The 14,604-nt window shown below is 65.9% G+C and overlaps 1 protein-coding gene across 1 annotated transcript; it reads left to right on the top strand.

Annotated features, from left to right (window-relative positions):
- The first annotated feature begins 176 nt into the window (after nt 1–176).
- Nucleotides 177–7,356, top strand: PRODH2 (proline dehydrogenase 2). Its single transcript, XM_073346403.2, is given in 12 exon segments — nt 177–634; nt 2,385–2,578; nt 3,262–3,382; nt 3,669–3,702; nt 3,705–3,751; nt 4,122–4,202; nt 5,698–5,844; nt 5,960–6,020; nt 6,023–6,125; nt 6,530–6,640; nt 6,786–6,874; nt 7,089–7,356. Coding segments are annotated over 12 exon segments (1,353 nt in total). The 5' UTR covers nt 177–439; the 3' UTR covers nt 7,259–7,356.
- Nucleotides 7,357–14,604: the final 7,248 nt, after the last annotated feature.

Below are 14,604 nucleotides of genomic sequence, written 5' to 3'. Positions count from 1 at the left end.
AGGAGCGACAGGCCAACTACTGACCGCCCGGATGCCTGGGTCCTCGCGGGGGGGGGCGGGGGGGAGCGGCCAGTGCTGTATTGGAGCCACAATAAACAGCGTGAGCCGGAGAGACGCAGCCTGGAGTTCCTGGGGGGCTGGGCAGAGGGCCCCGGGGCGGGAGAGGGGCTGGACCCAGAGGGTGGGAAGCAGCCACATGTGGGCCCCTTATCTCTCAGTAGCCCCCACAGGATTGGCCCTGCTGGGCGCCTCCCCCATTCAGCTTGCATGACACGGGGGGCCCCGGTGCAGAGGGGGGGCTGGGCCCCGTGGGGTTAATGAGTGACTGCCCTGGGGGTCGCAGTGCAATGGATTTCACTCTTGGCTGGCTCTGCCCCACGGCGGGGGGGCTGACACTGGGCAACCTTCGCTCACAGCCTGGCCGGCCGCAGTGGGCGCAATGCTGGGGCGTGGGGGGCGCTGGCTGCAGCGGGCGTGGGGGGCGGCCTCAGGCCCCCCCCAGCCGGCTCCCCGTGGGGCCCAGCTCAGCTTTGACGGCGCCGTCTTCCGGCTCAAGAGCGGCTGGGAGCTGGTGCGGGGGCTGCTGGTGTTCCGGCTGTGCGCCCTGCCGGGACTGGTGCGCCGGGCCCCTACGGTGAGACTGCCCCCTGCTTCGACCCTGCCCCCCGCTTCCCTGGGCCGAGCCCCCACGGTGAGACCCTGCCCCCCGCTTCCCTGGGCCAAGCCCCCACGGTGAGACCCTGCCCCCTGCTTCCCTGGGCCGGGTCCCCCCGCTGAGACCCTGCCCAATGCTGCCCCCCAGGTTCCCTGGGCCGGGTCCCCCCGCTGAGACCCTGCCCGATGCTGCCCCCCAGGTTCCCTGGGCTGGGGCCCCACGGTGAGACTCTGACCCCTGCTTCCCTGGGCTGGGCCCCCACGGTGAGACTCTGCCCCCCGCTTCGACCCTGCCCCCCGCTTCCCTGGGCCGAGCCCCCACGGTGAGACCCTGCCCCCCGCTTCCCTGGGCCGAGCCCCCACGGTGAGACCCTGCCCCCCGCTTCCCTGGGCCAAGCCCCCACGGTGAGACCCTGCCCCCTGCTTCCCTGGGCCGGGTCCCCCCGCTGAGACCCTGCCCGATGCTGCCCCCCAGGTTCCCTGGGCTGGGGCCCCACGGTGAGACTCTGCCCCCCGCTTCGACCCTGCCCCCCGCTTCCCTGGGCCGAGCCCCCACGGTGAGACCCTGCCCCCCGCTTCCCTGGGCCAAGCCCCCACGGTGAGACCCTGCCCCCTGCTTCCCTGGGCCGGGTCCCCCCGCTGAGACCCTGCCCGATGCTGCCCCCCAGGTTCCCTGGGCTGGGGCCCCACGGTGAGACTCTGCCCCCTGCTTCCCTGGGCTGGGCCCCCACGGTGAGACTCTGCCCCCCGCTTCGACCCTGCCCCCTGCTTCCCTGGGCCGAGCCCCCACGGTGAGACCCTGCCCCCCGCTTCCCTGGGCCAAGCCCCCACGGTGAGACCCTGCCCCCTGCTTCCCTGGGCCGGGTCCCCCCGCTGAGACCCTGCCCGATGCTGCCCCCCAGGTTCCCTGGGCTGGGGCCCCACGGTGAGACCCTGCCCCCTGCTTCCCTGGCTGGGCCCCCACGGTGAGACTCTGCCCCCCGCTTCGACCCTGCCCCCTGCTTCCCTGGGCCGAGCCCCCACGGTGAGACCCTGCCCGATGCTGCCCCCCAGGTTCCCTGGGCCGGGGCCCCATGGTGAGACCCTGCCCCCTGCTTCCCTGGGCTGGGCCCCCACGGTGAGACCCTGCCCGATGCTGCCCCCCAGCTTCCCTGGGCCGGGGCCCCACGGTGAGACCCTGCCCCCTGCTTCCCTGGGCTGGGCCCCCACAGTGAGACCCTGCCCGATGCTGCCCCCCAGCTTCCCTGGGCCGGGGCCCCCCGCTTCGACCCTGCCCCCTGCTTCCCTGGGCTGGGCCCCCACGGTGAGACCCTGCCCCCCGCTTCCCTGGGCCAAGCCCCCACGGTGAGACCCTGCCCGATGCTGCCCCCCAGGTTCCCTGGGCCGGGTCCCACGGTGAGACTCTGCCCCCCGCTTCGACCCTGCCCCCTGCTTCCCTGGGCCGAGCCCCCACGGTGCGACCCTGCCCCCCGCTTCCCTGGGCCAGGCCCCCACGGTGAGACCCTGCCCCTGCTTCCCTGGGCTGGGCCCCCACGGTGAGACCCTGCCCCACGCTGCCCCCTGCTTCCCTGGGCTGGGCCCCCATGGTGAGACTTCACCCCATGAGACCCCTGCTGCTCTGCAAGAACTGCCCCACACCATGGCCAGTAAACTGCCTCTGTGGCCCCCTGCGACAGGCCCCCCTCAAGGGGCTGTCCATGGGGGTCGCTGACTCCCCCTCTCCTCCCCAGCTGCTCTCCGTGTCCCGGAGGCTGCTGGGGCACCGGCTCTGGGGGTCCCTGCTGCGCGCCTCCTTCTACGGGCAGTTCGTGGCGGGGCAGACGCCCCCCGAGGTGGGGGTCACAGTGCAGCGCCTACATGCCCTGGGGCTGCGCCCCCTCCTGGCCGTGCCCATCGAGGAGGACGTGGGGCAGGACAAGGAAGGGTAGGGGCAGCCATGGGATTATTGGGGGCATCATGGGAATCCAAGGGGGATTGGTTACGGGGAGTCCCAGGGGATGGGGTCTTGGGGGGCCAGTGGCGATGGTCCCAGAGGGCGGGTTCCATGTTCCAGAGGTTGCGGGGGCCCAGCTCTCTCCCCCTGCAGGGAGGGCTGGTCTGAGGGGAGCTGTGGGGTGGGGGTCCGTGCGGGGGCCCAGCTCTCTGTCCCCGCGGGGAGGGCTGGTCTGAGGGGAACCAGGGGGCTGTGGGGTGGGGGGGTCCGTGCGGGGGCCCAGCTCTCTGTTCCCGTGGGGAGGGCTGGTCCGAGGGGAACCGGGGGGCTGTGGGGTGGGGGGTCCGTGCGGGGGCCCAGCTCTCTGTCCCCGCGGGGAGGGCTGGTCCGAGGGGAACCGGGGGGCTGTGGGGTGGGGTTCCGTGCGGGGGCCCAGCTCTCTATCCGCCTGTGGAGGGCTGGTCCGAGGGAGCCGGGGGGCTGTGGGGTCCATGCGGGGGCCCAGCTCTCTGTCCCCATGGGGAGGGCTGGTCCGAGGAGAGCCGGGGGGCTGTGGGGTGGGGGTCCGTGCGGGGGGCCCAGCTCTCTGTTCCCGTGGGGAGGGCTGGTCCGAGGGAACCGGGGGGCTGTGGGGTGGGGGGTCCGTGCGGGGGCCCAGCTCTCTGTCCCCGCAGGGAGGGCTGGTACGAGGGGAACCGGGGGGCCGTGCTCGGCTGCGTGGGGCTCTCGGCCCAGGGGGGACCCCAGCCCATGATGCAGCTGAAGGTGACGGCCCTGATGAGCGCCTGGCTCTGTGTGAGTACCGGGGGGGGGCTCCCGACGCCCCTTTTGTCGGGAGATTTGGGAGCAAAAGAGGCAGGAAGCTTGGGACTCTGCTCCATGCCAATGGGGACTTGAGGGGCTGGGTCCCGGATGCCTGGGTCCCCTCATTGCTGCCCATGCCAATCTGCTTGCAGGCTGGGGTGGGGGGCGGAGAGCCCACTGACTAGGGGGAGGGAGGGGAGCAGGAAGCAGGATGGGGCTGAGGGAGTGCTGGGGGCAGGATAAGGGTGCCCCTGACTCCCCCCCGTTTCCCCCCCAGAGGACGGTGTCGCTGCAGCTGGAGGAGCCGGGGGGAGGTCGGAGCTGAGCACGGACAGGCTTGCGGCCGTGATGGGTGGAGAGGTCAGTGGTGTCCCCTCGCCCCCAGTCCTGCCCCTAGGGTGGCCCCATCACTGAGACATGGGGGGCTGGCTTGGTCCCGGCCTTTAGCCAGGCCCTGAGTGTGATGCCAGGGCCCCTGCCCCACCCTGCTCCCCCCACTCTTTAGCCCCAGCCAGGATCTCTCCCCCCGCAAGGTCTCGGGGCCAGCTGGGACCACGCAGCATCTGCCAGTCCCAGGGGCTCTGGGGCCAGGCCGGAGGGGCTCAGCTCGCCCCCCTGAGCCCCCCATCGGGAGACGCGCTATCTCAGAGTCACCCCCAGGTGACCCTGTGCAGACGCGGGTGCGGATTCCTTAGAGCTGGACCAACCCTCCCCCTAACGCTGCCCCCAGGAGGCGAACTTCTCCGGCCTGAGCCCCGCCGAGAACCGGCACCTCCAGGCCTCCCTGCTGCGGCTGGACGGGGTCACCCAGGTCAGAGAGCTGGGGCCGCGCCCAGGAGTTGGGGGCTGCAACGGGTGGGGTCTGTCACTTGGTGGGTCTCAACATGTCGGGCCAATGGAGGTCCTGGGGGTCGGACGGGGTCAGGCTGTCTCCCCCAGCGGGCGGTGGAGGCGGGCAGGTGCCAGGAGTCCCAGGGGTCTGACGGTGTCTCCCCCCAGCGGGCGGGTGCCAGGGGTCTGACTGTGTCTCTCCCAGTGGGCGGTGGAGGCGGGCGGGTGCCAGGAGTCCCAGGGGTCTGACGGTGTCTCCCCCCAGCGGGCGGTGGAGGCGGGTACCAGGGGTCTGACTGTGTCTCCCCCAGCGGGCAGGTGCCAGGGGTCTGACAGTGTCTCCCCAGCGGGCAGGTGCCAGGGGTCTGACTGTGTCTCCCCCAGCGGGCAGGTGCCAGGGGTCTGACAGTGTCTCCCCCAGCGGGCAGGTGCCAGGGTCTGACAGTGTCTCCCCAGCGGGCGGTGGAGGCGGGTACCAGGGGTCTGACAGTGTCTCCCCCAGCGGGCGGTGGAGGCGGGTACCAGGGGTCTGACAGTGTCTCCCCCAGCGGGCGGTGGAGGCGGGCGGGTGCCAGGGGTACCAGGGGTCTGACAGTGTCTCCCCCAGCGGGTGGCGGAGGTGGGGTGTGCGGGTACCGGGGGTCTGATGGTGTCTTTCCCCAGCTGGCGGCGAAGGCGGGTACTGGGGGTCTGACGGTGTCTCCCCCAGCGGGCGGGTGCCAGGGGTCTGACTGTGTCTCCCCCAGCGGGCAGGTGCCAGGGGTCTGACAGTGTCTCCCCCAGCGGGCGGTGGAGGCGGGGCGGGTGCCAGGGGTACCGGGGATCTGACGGTGTCTCTCCCCAGCGGGCGGCGGAGGTGGGTGTGCGGGTACCGGGGGTCTGATGGTGTCTTTCCCCAGCTGGCGGCGAAGGCGGGCGGGTGCCAGGGAGTCCCAGGGGTCTGACGGTGTCTCCCCCCAGCGGGCGGCGGAGGCGGGTACCGGGGGTCTGACGGTGTCTCTCCCCAGCGGGCGGCGGAGGCGGGTACCGGGGGTCTGACGGTGTCTCTCCCCAGCGGGCGGCGGAGGCGGGTACCGGGGGTCTGACGGTGTCTCTCCCCAGCGGGCGGCGGAGGCGGGTACCGGGGGTCTGACGGTGTTTCCCCCAGCGGACGGGTGCCAGGGGTCTGACGGTGTCTCTCCCCAGCGGGCGGTGGAGGCGGGTACCGGGGGTCTGACTGTGTCTTGCCCCAGCGGGCGGCGGAGGCGGGTGTGCGGGTACCGGGGGTCTGACGGTGTCTTTCTCCAGCGGGCGGCGGAGGCGGGTACTGGGGGTCTGACGGTGTCTCCCCCAGCAGGCGGTGGAGGCAGGTACCGGGGATCTGACTGTGTCTCTCCCCAGCGGGCGGCGGAGGCGGGTACCGGGGGTCTGACAGTGTCTCTCCCCAGCGGAGGCGGGTGTGCGGGTACTGGGGGTCTGACGGTGTCTCTCCCCAGCGGGCGGTGGAGGCGGGTGTGCGGGTGCTGGTGGATGCCGAGTACACCTACGTGAACCCCGCGCTGACGCTTGTCACCCTGGCTCTGATGGGGCGTTGGAATCGCACCCAGCCCTGGGTGTGGAACACCTACCAGTGTTACCTGCAGGTACCCCCACCCCGGCCTGCACCCCCGGGCCAGCCTCCCCGACGGCCCCCGGCCTGTACCCCACAGCCGGCCTCCCCCCAAGCCCCCCCCTGAGCCCGGCGCTGCTCTCTCACAGGACTGCCTGGCGCGGCTCGGTGCGGACGCGGCGCTGGCCGAGCGTCGGGGCTTCTGTTTCGGGTGAAGCTGGTGCGTGGGGCCTACTTGGAGCAGGAGCGGTGGCTGGCGCGGGAGCGGGGATACCCTGACCCCCTGCACCCCACCTGGGAGGCCACCAACCACAGGTGAGTGGGAGAGGGGGTTGGACACCTGGCTCCCCCGGCCTCTGCCACCTTGATCCCAACAGGAAGCTGGGGGGCCTGTGGTGACCCCATGGTTTGCATGCATGTGTGGTGGGGTGCAGGACACCTGGGTCTCATGCTGAACGGGTGGAGCAATGATCCGGGGGGGGGGGGGGGCAAGGTTTGAGGGCCGCAGGAGGCCCGGGGCCCAGGCCGGCGCTGGGCGAGCTTGGGGCGCGGGAGGCCCGGGCCGGCGCTGGGCGAGCTTGGGGCGCGGGAGGCCCGGGGCCCGGGCCGGCGCTGGGCGAGCTTGGGGCGCGGGAGGCCCGGGGCCCGGGCCGGCGCTGGGCGAGCTTGGGGCGCGGGAGGCCCGGGGCCCGGGCCCACGCTGGTGCTCTGTGTTGCAGCTACGAGCGCTGCCTGGACCTGCTGCTGGAGCTGGTGGCTCGGGACGGGCAGCGGTGCCAGCTAATTGTGGCCAGCCACAACGAGGCCTCTGTCAGCCACACCGTCCGCAGGTCGGTGGGGTGGGGTGGGGGGCAGGCCCTGCGGTTACCCTCCAGCGGGCAGGGCTCCCTCCTGCCTGGCGTGGAAGCGGGGGGGGGGGGGGTGAGGGCAAAGGAGGGGCAGGGGGTCAGAGGCCTAATCCGGGTCCCCTTACAGGATGGAGGAGCTGGGCATTGCCAAGGACGGAGGGGCCGTCTGCTTCGGGCAGCTGCTGGGCATGTGTGACCACGTCTCCCTGGCCTTGGGTACATGCCCCCCGCGGCCCCCTGACAGCACGTGCCCCCCCCCGCGCACACAGAGCCCCCCTGCTGCCCCCCCTCACAGCGCGCGGCGCCCCCCCGCTGTCCCCCCCCCAGCGCGCGGCGCCCCCCCCCAGCGCGCGGCGCCCCCCCCCCCAAGCGCGCGGCGCCCCCCCCCCCCAGCGCGCGGCGCCCCCTGCTGACCGTCTCTCTCCTGCAGGCCAGGCTGGGTACGCCATCTACAAGTCGATCCCCTACGGGGCGGTGGAGGACGTGCTGCCGTACCTGGTGCGCCGGGCCCAGGAGAACCAGAGCGTGCTGCAGGGCACCCGCAAAGAGCGGGACCTCCTCCGCCAGGAGCTCTGGAGGCGCCTGCAGCGCCGCCCCTGAGGAACCCCGGCGTCCGAGAGAACCGCTGCCCCCCACAACCCGTCCTGCTCTTTCCCCCAGAGACTGTGGGAGTGGGGGGCCTTGGCCTGAGTCAGTCAGCCTGTCGCCTCCCACCCTGCCCTGAGGGATTCTGGGAGGGGGGAATTGGGGCCTGACTTACCCAGCTAGGCTCAGGGAGGGCGGGGGGGTGGTACGGGACACTCCTGTCCATAGCCCCCACCCCCTACTCCCAGCAACCCCCTGGAAGTGGGAACCCCCAGTGATTCTGCCACTGCCTGCCCAATAAAAGCAAATCATCTCACCTCCTGGTTTCAGAGGAGCAGCCCTGTTCGTCTGTATCCGCAAAAAGAACAGGAGGACTTGTGGCACCTTAGAGACTAACCCATTTATTGGAGCATGAGCTCGCCTGAGCTACAGCTCGCTGCACCGGATGCTCACTGTGGAAAATACAGTGGGGAGATTTGTACACATAGAGAACATGAAACAATGGGTGTTTACCACTACAAAAGGTTTTCTCTCCCCACCCCACTCTCCTGCTGGTAATAGCTTATGTAAAGCGTATGATACAATGTGTATGATAATCAAGGTGGGCCATTTCCAGCACAAATCCAGGGTTTAACAAGAACGTCTGAGGAAGGGGGGGTCGGGGGGGTTAGGAAAACAAGGGGAAATAGGTTACTTTGCATAATGGCTTAGCCACTCCCAGTCTCTATTCAAGCCTAAGTTAATTGTATCCAATTTGCAAATGAATTCCAATTCAGCAGTTCTCGCTGGAGTCTGGATTTGAAGTTTTTCTGTTGTAATATCGCAACTTTCATGTCTGTGATTGCATGACCAGAGAGATTGAAGTGTTCTCCGACTGGTTTATGAATGTTATAATTCTTGACATCGGATTTGTGTCCATTTATTCTTTTGCATAGAGACTGTCCGGTTTGGCCGATGTACATGGCAGAGGGGCATTGCTGGCACATGATGGCATAGATCACATTGGTGGATGTGCAGGTGAACGAGCCTCTGATGGTGTGGCTGATGTGATTAGGCCCTGTGATGGTGTCCCCTGAATAGATATGTGGGCACAATTGGCAACGGGCTTCGTTGCAAGGATAGGTTCCTGGGTTAGCGGTTCTGTTGTGTGGTATGTGGTTGTTGGTGAGTATTTGCTTCAGGTTGCGGGGCTGTCTGTAGGCAAGGACTGGCCTGTCTCCCAAGATCTGTGAGAGTGATGGGTCGTCCTTCAGGATAGGTTGTAGATCCTTGATGATGCATTGGAGAGGTTTTAGTTGGGGGCTGAAGGTGACGGCTAGCGGCGTTCTGTTATTTTCTTTGTTGGGCCTGTCCTGTAGTAGGTGACTTCTGGGAACTCTTCTGGCTCTGTCAATCTGTTTCTTCACTTCCGCAGATGGTATTGTTTCCCCCTTCCAAAGCCGTGTTTATTGACTGAACGGGGGCCCAGTGGGGTGGGGCTGGGTAGTGATGCCGAGCTCAGCTCCAGCCCCGTGAAGGGGGAAACCGTATCAGCCCATCAGGAAGTGAACCCAGGCATCCTGGTGTCACGGAGTGTGGGGGAGTCCAGGCCCTGCACCCCTCTTCCTGGGATCCACTGAGACTCTCAGCCAGCCAGTAAAACAGAAGGTTTATTGGACAACAGGAACAGTCCCAAACCGAGCTTGTGGGTACAACCAGGACCCCTCAATCACGTCCTTCTGGGGGAGCAGGGAGCTTAGACCCCAGCCCTGGGGTTCCCTGTGTTCCTCCACCCAGCCCCAAACTGAAACTAAACCCACCCAGCAGGTTCCCTGCTGCAGCCTCTGTTCACATTCCTGGGCGGAGGTGTCACCTCCCCCTCCCCCTCCTGGCTCAGGTGACAGGCTCTCAGGTCTCCCATCCCCAGGGCACATTCCCAGGTCAACACTCCCCACTCCCTGCTGAGTCACATCGTCACATCTCTCCCCCTTCGAGACTGAACTGAGCAGGGTCACGCTGACCAGTGACCTGGGGAAGTTCGGGGCCCCCTCTCCGGGACAGCGCATCCGCTATCAGGTTGGCACTTCCCTTCACGTGGACCACGTCCATGTCGTAATCCTGCAGGAGCAGGCTCCATCTCAGGAGCTTGGCGTTGGCTCCTTTCATCTGGTGCAGCCAGGTCAGGGGAGAGTGGTCGGTGTAGACAGTGAAGTGTCGCCCGAAGAGATAGGGCTCTAGTTTCTTGAGGGCCCACACCATGGCCAGGCACTCCTTCTCGATGGCCGCGTAGTGTTGCTCCCGGGGTAGCAACTTCTTGCTCAGGTACACGATGGGGTGTCTCTCCCCCTTTTCATCCTCCTGCATTAAGACCGCCCCCAGTCCCGTGTCTGAGGCGTCGGTGAACACCACAAAGGGCTTGTCAAAGTCTGGGTTTGCCAGAACTGGGCCACTGACCAGAGCCTCCTTCAGCGCCCGGAAAGCCTCCCGGCACTGCTCGGTCCAGACCACCTTGTCTGGCTTTCCCTTCTTGCATAGCTCAGTGATGGGGGTGGCTATGGCGCTAAAGTGGGGCACAAATCTTCGGTAGTATCCTGCCATCCCAATAAAGGCTTGGACCTGCTTTTTGGTGTGGGGAGCGGGCCAGTCTCTGATCACCTCCACCTTGGCTGGTTCCGGCTTTAGGCGGCCGCTCCCCACCCGATGGCCCAGGTAAGATACTTCCGCCATCCCCACCTTGCACTTCTCCGCTTTTACAGTCAGCCCAGCCCCCTGGAGTCGGTCCAGCACTTGTCTAACCTGGGACACGTGGTCCTCCCAGGTCTGGCTAAAGACACAGATGTCATCAATATACGCCACGGCAAAACTCTCCATCCCCCTCAGGAGCTGGTCCACTAGGCGCTGGAAGGTGGCCGGCGCTCCCTTGAGGCCGAAAGGCAGGGTCAGGAACTCATAGAGCCCCAGAGGGGTGATAAAGGCCGATTTCAGTCGGGCATCTGCATCCAGCGGCACTTGCCAGTAGCCCTTTGTAAGGTCCATGGTGGTGAGGTACCGAGCTCCTCCCAGCTTGTCTAGGAGCTCGTCCGGCCTGGGCATGGGGTAGGCATCAGATACAGTGATGGCATTGAGCTTCCGATAGTCCACACAGAACCGGACCGACCCGTCCTTTTTGGGGACCAGCACCACCGGCGAGGCCCAAGGGCTGGCAGATGGCTGGATCACCCCCAAAGCCAGCATGTCCCGGACCTCTCTTTCCAGGTCCTGAGCAGTTTTCCCTGTGACTCGGAAGGGGGAGCATCTTATCGGCGGGTGTGACCCTGTCTGCACCCGGTGGACAGTCAGATTAGTGCGTCCAGGCTGGTTGGAAAACAGCTGTCGGTACGGATGCAGCACCTCCCTGACCTCAGCTTGCTGGGCAGGGGTTAGCTGATCCGAGAGGGGAATTGTTTCCAGGGGGAAACCAGCTCTGGTCCCAGGGAATAGATCTACTAAAGGGTCATCTCCCTGCTCTTCCCACTGTCCACACACGGCCAACACCACATTCCCCCTGGCATAATATGGCTTCATCATATTCACATGGTACACCCGGCGGTGGTGCGCCCGGTTCGACAGCTCCACCACATAGTTTACCTCATTGAGCTGCTTGACGACCTTGAAAGGGCCCTCCCAGGCGGCCTGTAGTTTGTTCTTTCTCACTGGGATGAGAACCATCACCTGATCCCCGGTGGCGTAGGCACGGGCCCGTGCCGTGCGGTCATACCAGACCTTCTGCTTCCTCTGGGCTCTGGCCAGATTCTCCCTGGCCAGGCCCATGAGTTCAGCCAGTCTCTCTCGGAAGATCAGGACATACTCCACCACTGACTCTCCATCGGGAGTGGCCTTCCCCTCCCATTCGTCTCTCATCAGGTCCAGGGGGCCCCTCACCCTCCTGCCATATAACAGTTCGAAAGGCGAAAATCCGGTAGACTCCTGGGGCACCTCCCTGTATGCGAACAGCAGGTGAGGTAAGTACTTGTCCCAGTCCTGCGGGTGCTGGTTCATAAAGGTTTTCAGCATCATCTTTAGCGTCCCATTGAACCTCTCCACCAGCCCATTGGACTGGGGGTGATACGCTGAGGCCCAGTCGTGCCGGACCCCACATTTCTCCCACAAGCACCGGAGCAGGGCCGACATGAAGTTGGAGCCTTGGTCTGTCAAGACTTCCTTGGGGAACCCCACTCGGCTGAAAATGGTCAGGAGCGCATCGGCCACGGTGTCGGCTTCAATGGAAGCTAAGGGCACTGCCTCGGGGTAGCGGGTGGCAAAATCTACCACCACCAGAATGTATTTCTTCCCCGACCGGGTCGTCCTGCTGAGAGGCCCCACGATGTCCATGGCCACCTTCTGGAAAGGCTCCTCTATGATGGGCAAAGGTCTCAAAGCCGCTTTCCCCTTGTCCCGGGCCTTCCCCACCCTCTGACAGGGGTCACAGGATCGGCAATACTGCCGGACCGTGGTAAAGACCCCGGGCCAGTAAAAGTTCTGTAGCAACCTCTGCCGGGAGCGCCGGATTCCCTGGTGCCCTGCGAGGGGGATGTCATGGGCCAGGTGCAGGAGCCTGCGGCGATACTTCTGGGGGACCACCAGCTGCCTCCTGATCCCACAGGACTCTACTTCCCTTGTGGGAGCCCATTCTCGGTACAGGAACCCCTTCTCCCACAGGAACCTCTCCTGGCAGCCTCTCCTCATGGTCCGTACCACCCTGAGGTCGGCCAGGTCCCTGAGCTTCCGCAAGGAGGGGTCTTTCCTCAACTCGGCCTGGAACTCAGCAGCTGGGGCAGGGACGGGGCCCGGTTCCCTCTCGCTGGCCAGGTCTGAGGCCTCCGCCTCTCTAAGCCGTGCCCCTCGGCCCTCCCTCCCCACCAGGGTAGGGTCCTGCGCCTCCGGTGTGATACCCTCCCCGAGGTCAGGGCGCAGTGCCCCTCGCCGGCTCTGGCTACGCGTCACAACCAGGGCGGCCTGGGGCTTGCTTGGCCAGTCCTCTAGGTCTCCCCCCATCAAAACTTCAGTGGGCAAATGGTGGTGTACCCCCACATCCTTGGGGCCCTCCTTGGCCCCCCATTTCAGGTGTACCCTTGCCACGGGCACCTTAAATGGGGTCCCGCCCACCCCTGTCAGGGTCAGATAGGTGTTGGGCACCACCCGATCTGGGGCCACCACCTCGGGCCGGGCCAGCGTCACCTCCGCGCCCGTATCCCAGTATCCATTGACCTTCCTCCCATCCACCTCCAGGGGAACAAGGCACTCTCTCCGGAGGGACAGCCCCGCGCCCACCCTGTAAACTGAGCACCCTGAGTCCAGAGCCTCCAGCCCTCTGGTGGAGCTGGCCTGGGGTACTCTTCCCTCCGGGGCAGGTGGTAAACTGGTAGGCCCCCTTTCCTGGGTCGTCTGCCCCTCGTCCAGCTGGGTCCCTACCCAGTTAACCCTGGGTAGGTTGGGTCTGCTCAGTCTGTCCCTGAGCCCGGGGCACTGGGACCGTACGTGGCCTCTCTGGCCACAGTGATAGCAGCTCAGGTCACGTTGGTCCCCTCGAGCAGGTCGGAGGGGCCCGACGCCAGGCGTTCCCCTTGGGAGGGGGTTCTCCCTATTTCCCCGCTGGGAGGCCCCCTGGTGACTCTCTCTCTGCATCGGGGGGGGCCTGTTCTTTTGGGGCTCCTCCCGGCTACCCCCTGACCGACTGTTCACAAACTCGTCGGCCAGCTGCCCTGCGTGCTGGGGGTTCTCGAGCTTTTTGTCCACCAACCACAGCCTCAGGTCGGAAGGGCACTGTTCATACAGCTGCTCCAGTACGATTAGGTCCAGCAGGTCCTCTTTAGCTCGGGCCCCAGCTGTCCACTTGCGGGCATACCCCTGCATCCGGTTGGCCAGTTGTAGGTAGGTGACCTCAGGCGTTTTACGCTGACTCCGGAACCTTCTCCGGTACATCTCGGGGGTCAGCCCAAACTCACGGAGCAGGGCCTGCTTGAACAGTTCATAGTCCCCTGCCTCCGGCCCTGTCATTCGGCTGTACACCTCCACGGCTTTGGGGTCCAGTAAGGGGGTGAGAAACTGGAGCCTGTCTGCAGGGTCAACCCTGTGCAGCTCACAGGCATTCTCAAAGGCCGTCAGGAAGCTATCCATGTCCTCCCCCTCCTTCCGCTGGGCCAGGAAGCACTTATCAAAGCTCCTTGCAGTCTTGGGTCCCCCCGCACTCACCGCAGCCGGGGCCCCACTGCTCCTCAGCCTGGCCAGCTCCAGTTCATGCTGCCTTTGTTTCTCCTTCTCCTGACGTTCCCTCTCCTTCTCCTCCTGCTCATGTTGACGTTGTTTCTCCTTCTCCTCCTGCTCATGTTGACGTTGTTTCTCCTTCTCCTCCTGCTCATGTTGACGTTGTTTCTCCTCATGTTGACGTTGTTTTTCATGATCCTCCAGCTCCCTCATTTTCATCTCCCTCTCCCATTCCAGCCGCCTCCGCTCCAGGGATGGGGAGCTCCGCTGGGAGGATCCCCTGCTGGGTGCCGGGGTCAGGGTGCCCTCGGTATTCGCTGGGCTTCCCCCAACCCCTCCCCCGGACATAGGTAGGAAGGGTCTCGGGATGTCCTCAGCAGCAGTCTGACCCCTCCCAGCCCGGTCAGGCCCCAGGGCCCACGCTGCGTCCCCCGGGCAGCTTCCCTCAGGGACAGGGATCGGGTCATCCAAGCGATCCCTCTCCTCCAGCTGGGCAATCAGCTGTTCCTTGGTGGACCTCCCGATGCGCAGCCCCCTCTGCCTGCACAGCTCCACCAGGTCGCTCTTCAGGCGTTTAGCGTACATCTCCCTGCTGGCCACTCGCAGGCCGGGCAGCTTCCCACGGTTTCCAGGAAAAGCCCCTCGTGTGCCCGTCCTTCTTGAGGTCACCGACTCTTTGCCAGGGTCGAGCTGCAGACTCCTCCGCCCCTGGGACCGCTCGCTGCAATCCCCTGGGGGACCCTGTTACTGCAAAAGTCTTTCTCTCTGGTCACACATTCCCAGGGGTTAACCGCCCCCCGAAACCGTCTCTCTCTGAATCTTCAGCACGCCTGGTCCCCGTCAATTCCCCTTCGTTTTACTGCTCCCCAGTCACTTACTGCAGGAAGCGCCGTTCACGGGGTGCAGTACATCCCACCGCTGCCACCAGTTGTCACGGAGTGTGGGGGAGTCCAGGCCCTGCACCCCTCTTCCTGGGATCCACTGAGACTCTCAGCCAGCCAGTAAAACAGAAGGTTTATTGGACAACAGGAACAGTCCCAAACCGAGCTTGTGGGTACAACCAGGACCCCTCAATCACGTCCTTCTGGGGGAGCAGGGAGCTTAGACCCCAGCCCTGGGGTTCCCTGTGTTCCTCCACC

The sequence above is a fragment of the Lepidochelys kempii genome, chromosome 6 (genome assembly GCF_965140285.1).
Source record: "Lepidochelys kempii isolate rLepKem1 chromosome 6, rLepKem1.hap1, whole genome shotgun sequence".
Classification (NCBI taxonomy): Eukaryota; Metazoa; Chordata; order Testudines; family Cheloniidae; genus Lepidochelys; species Lepidochelys kempii.
Note: the sequence above shows the minus strand (reverse complement) of the source record. Positions and strands in the feature narration are given on the sequence as shown.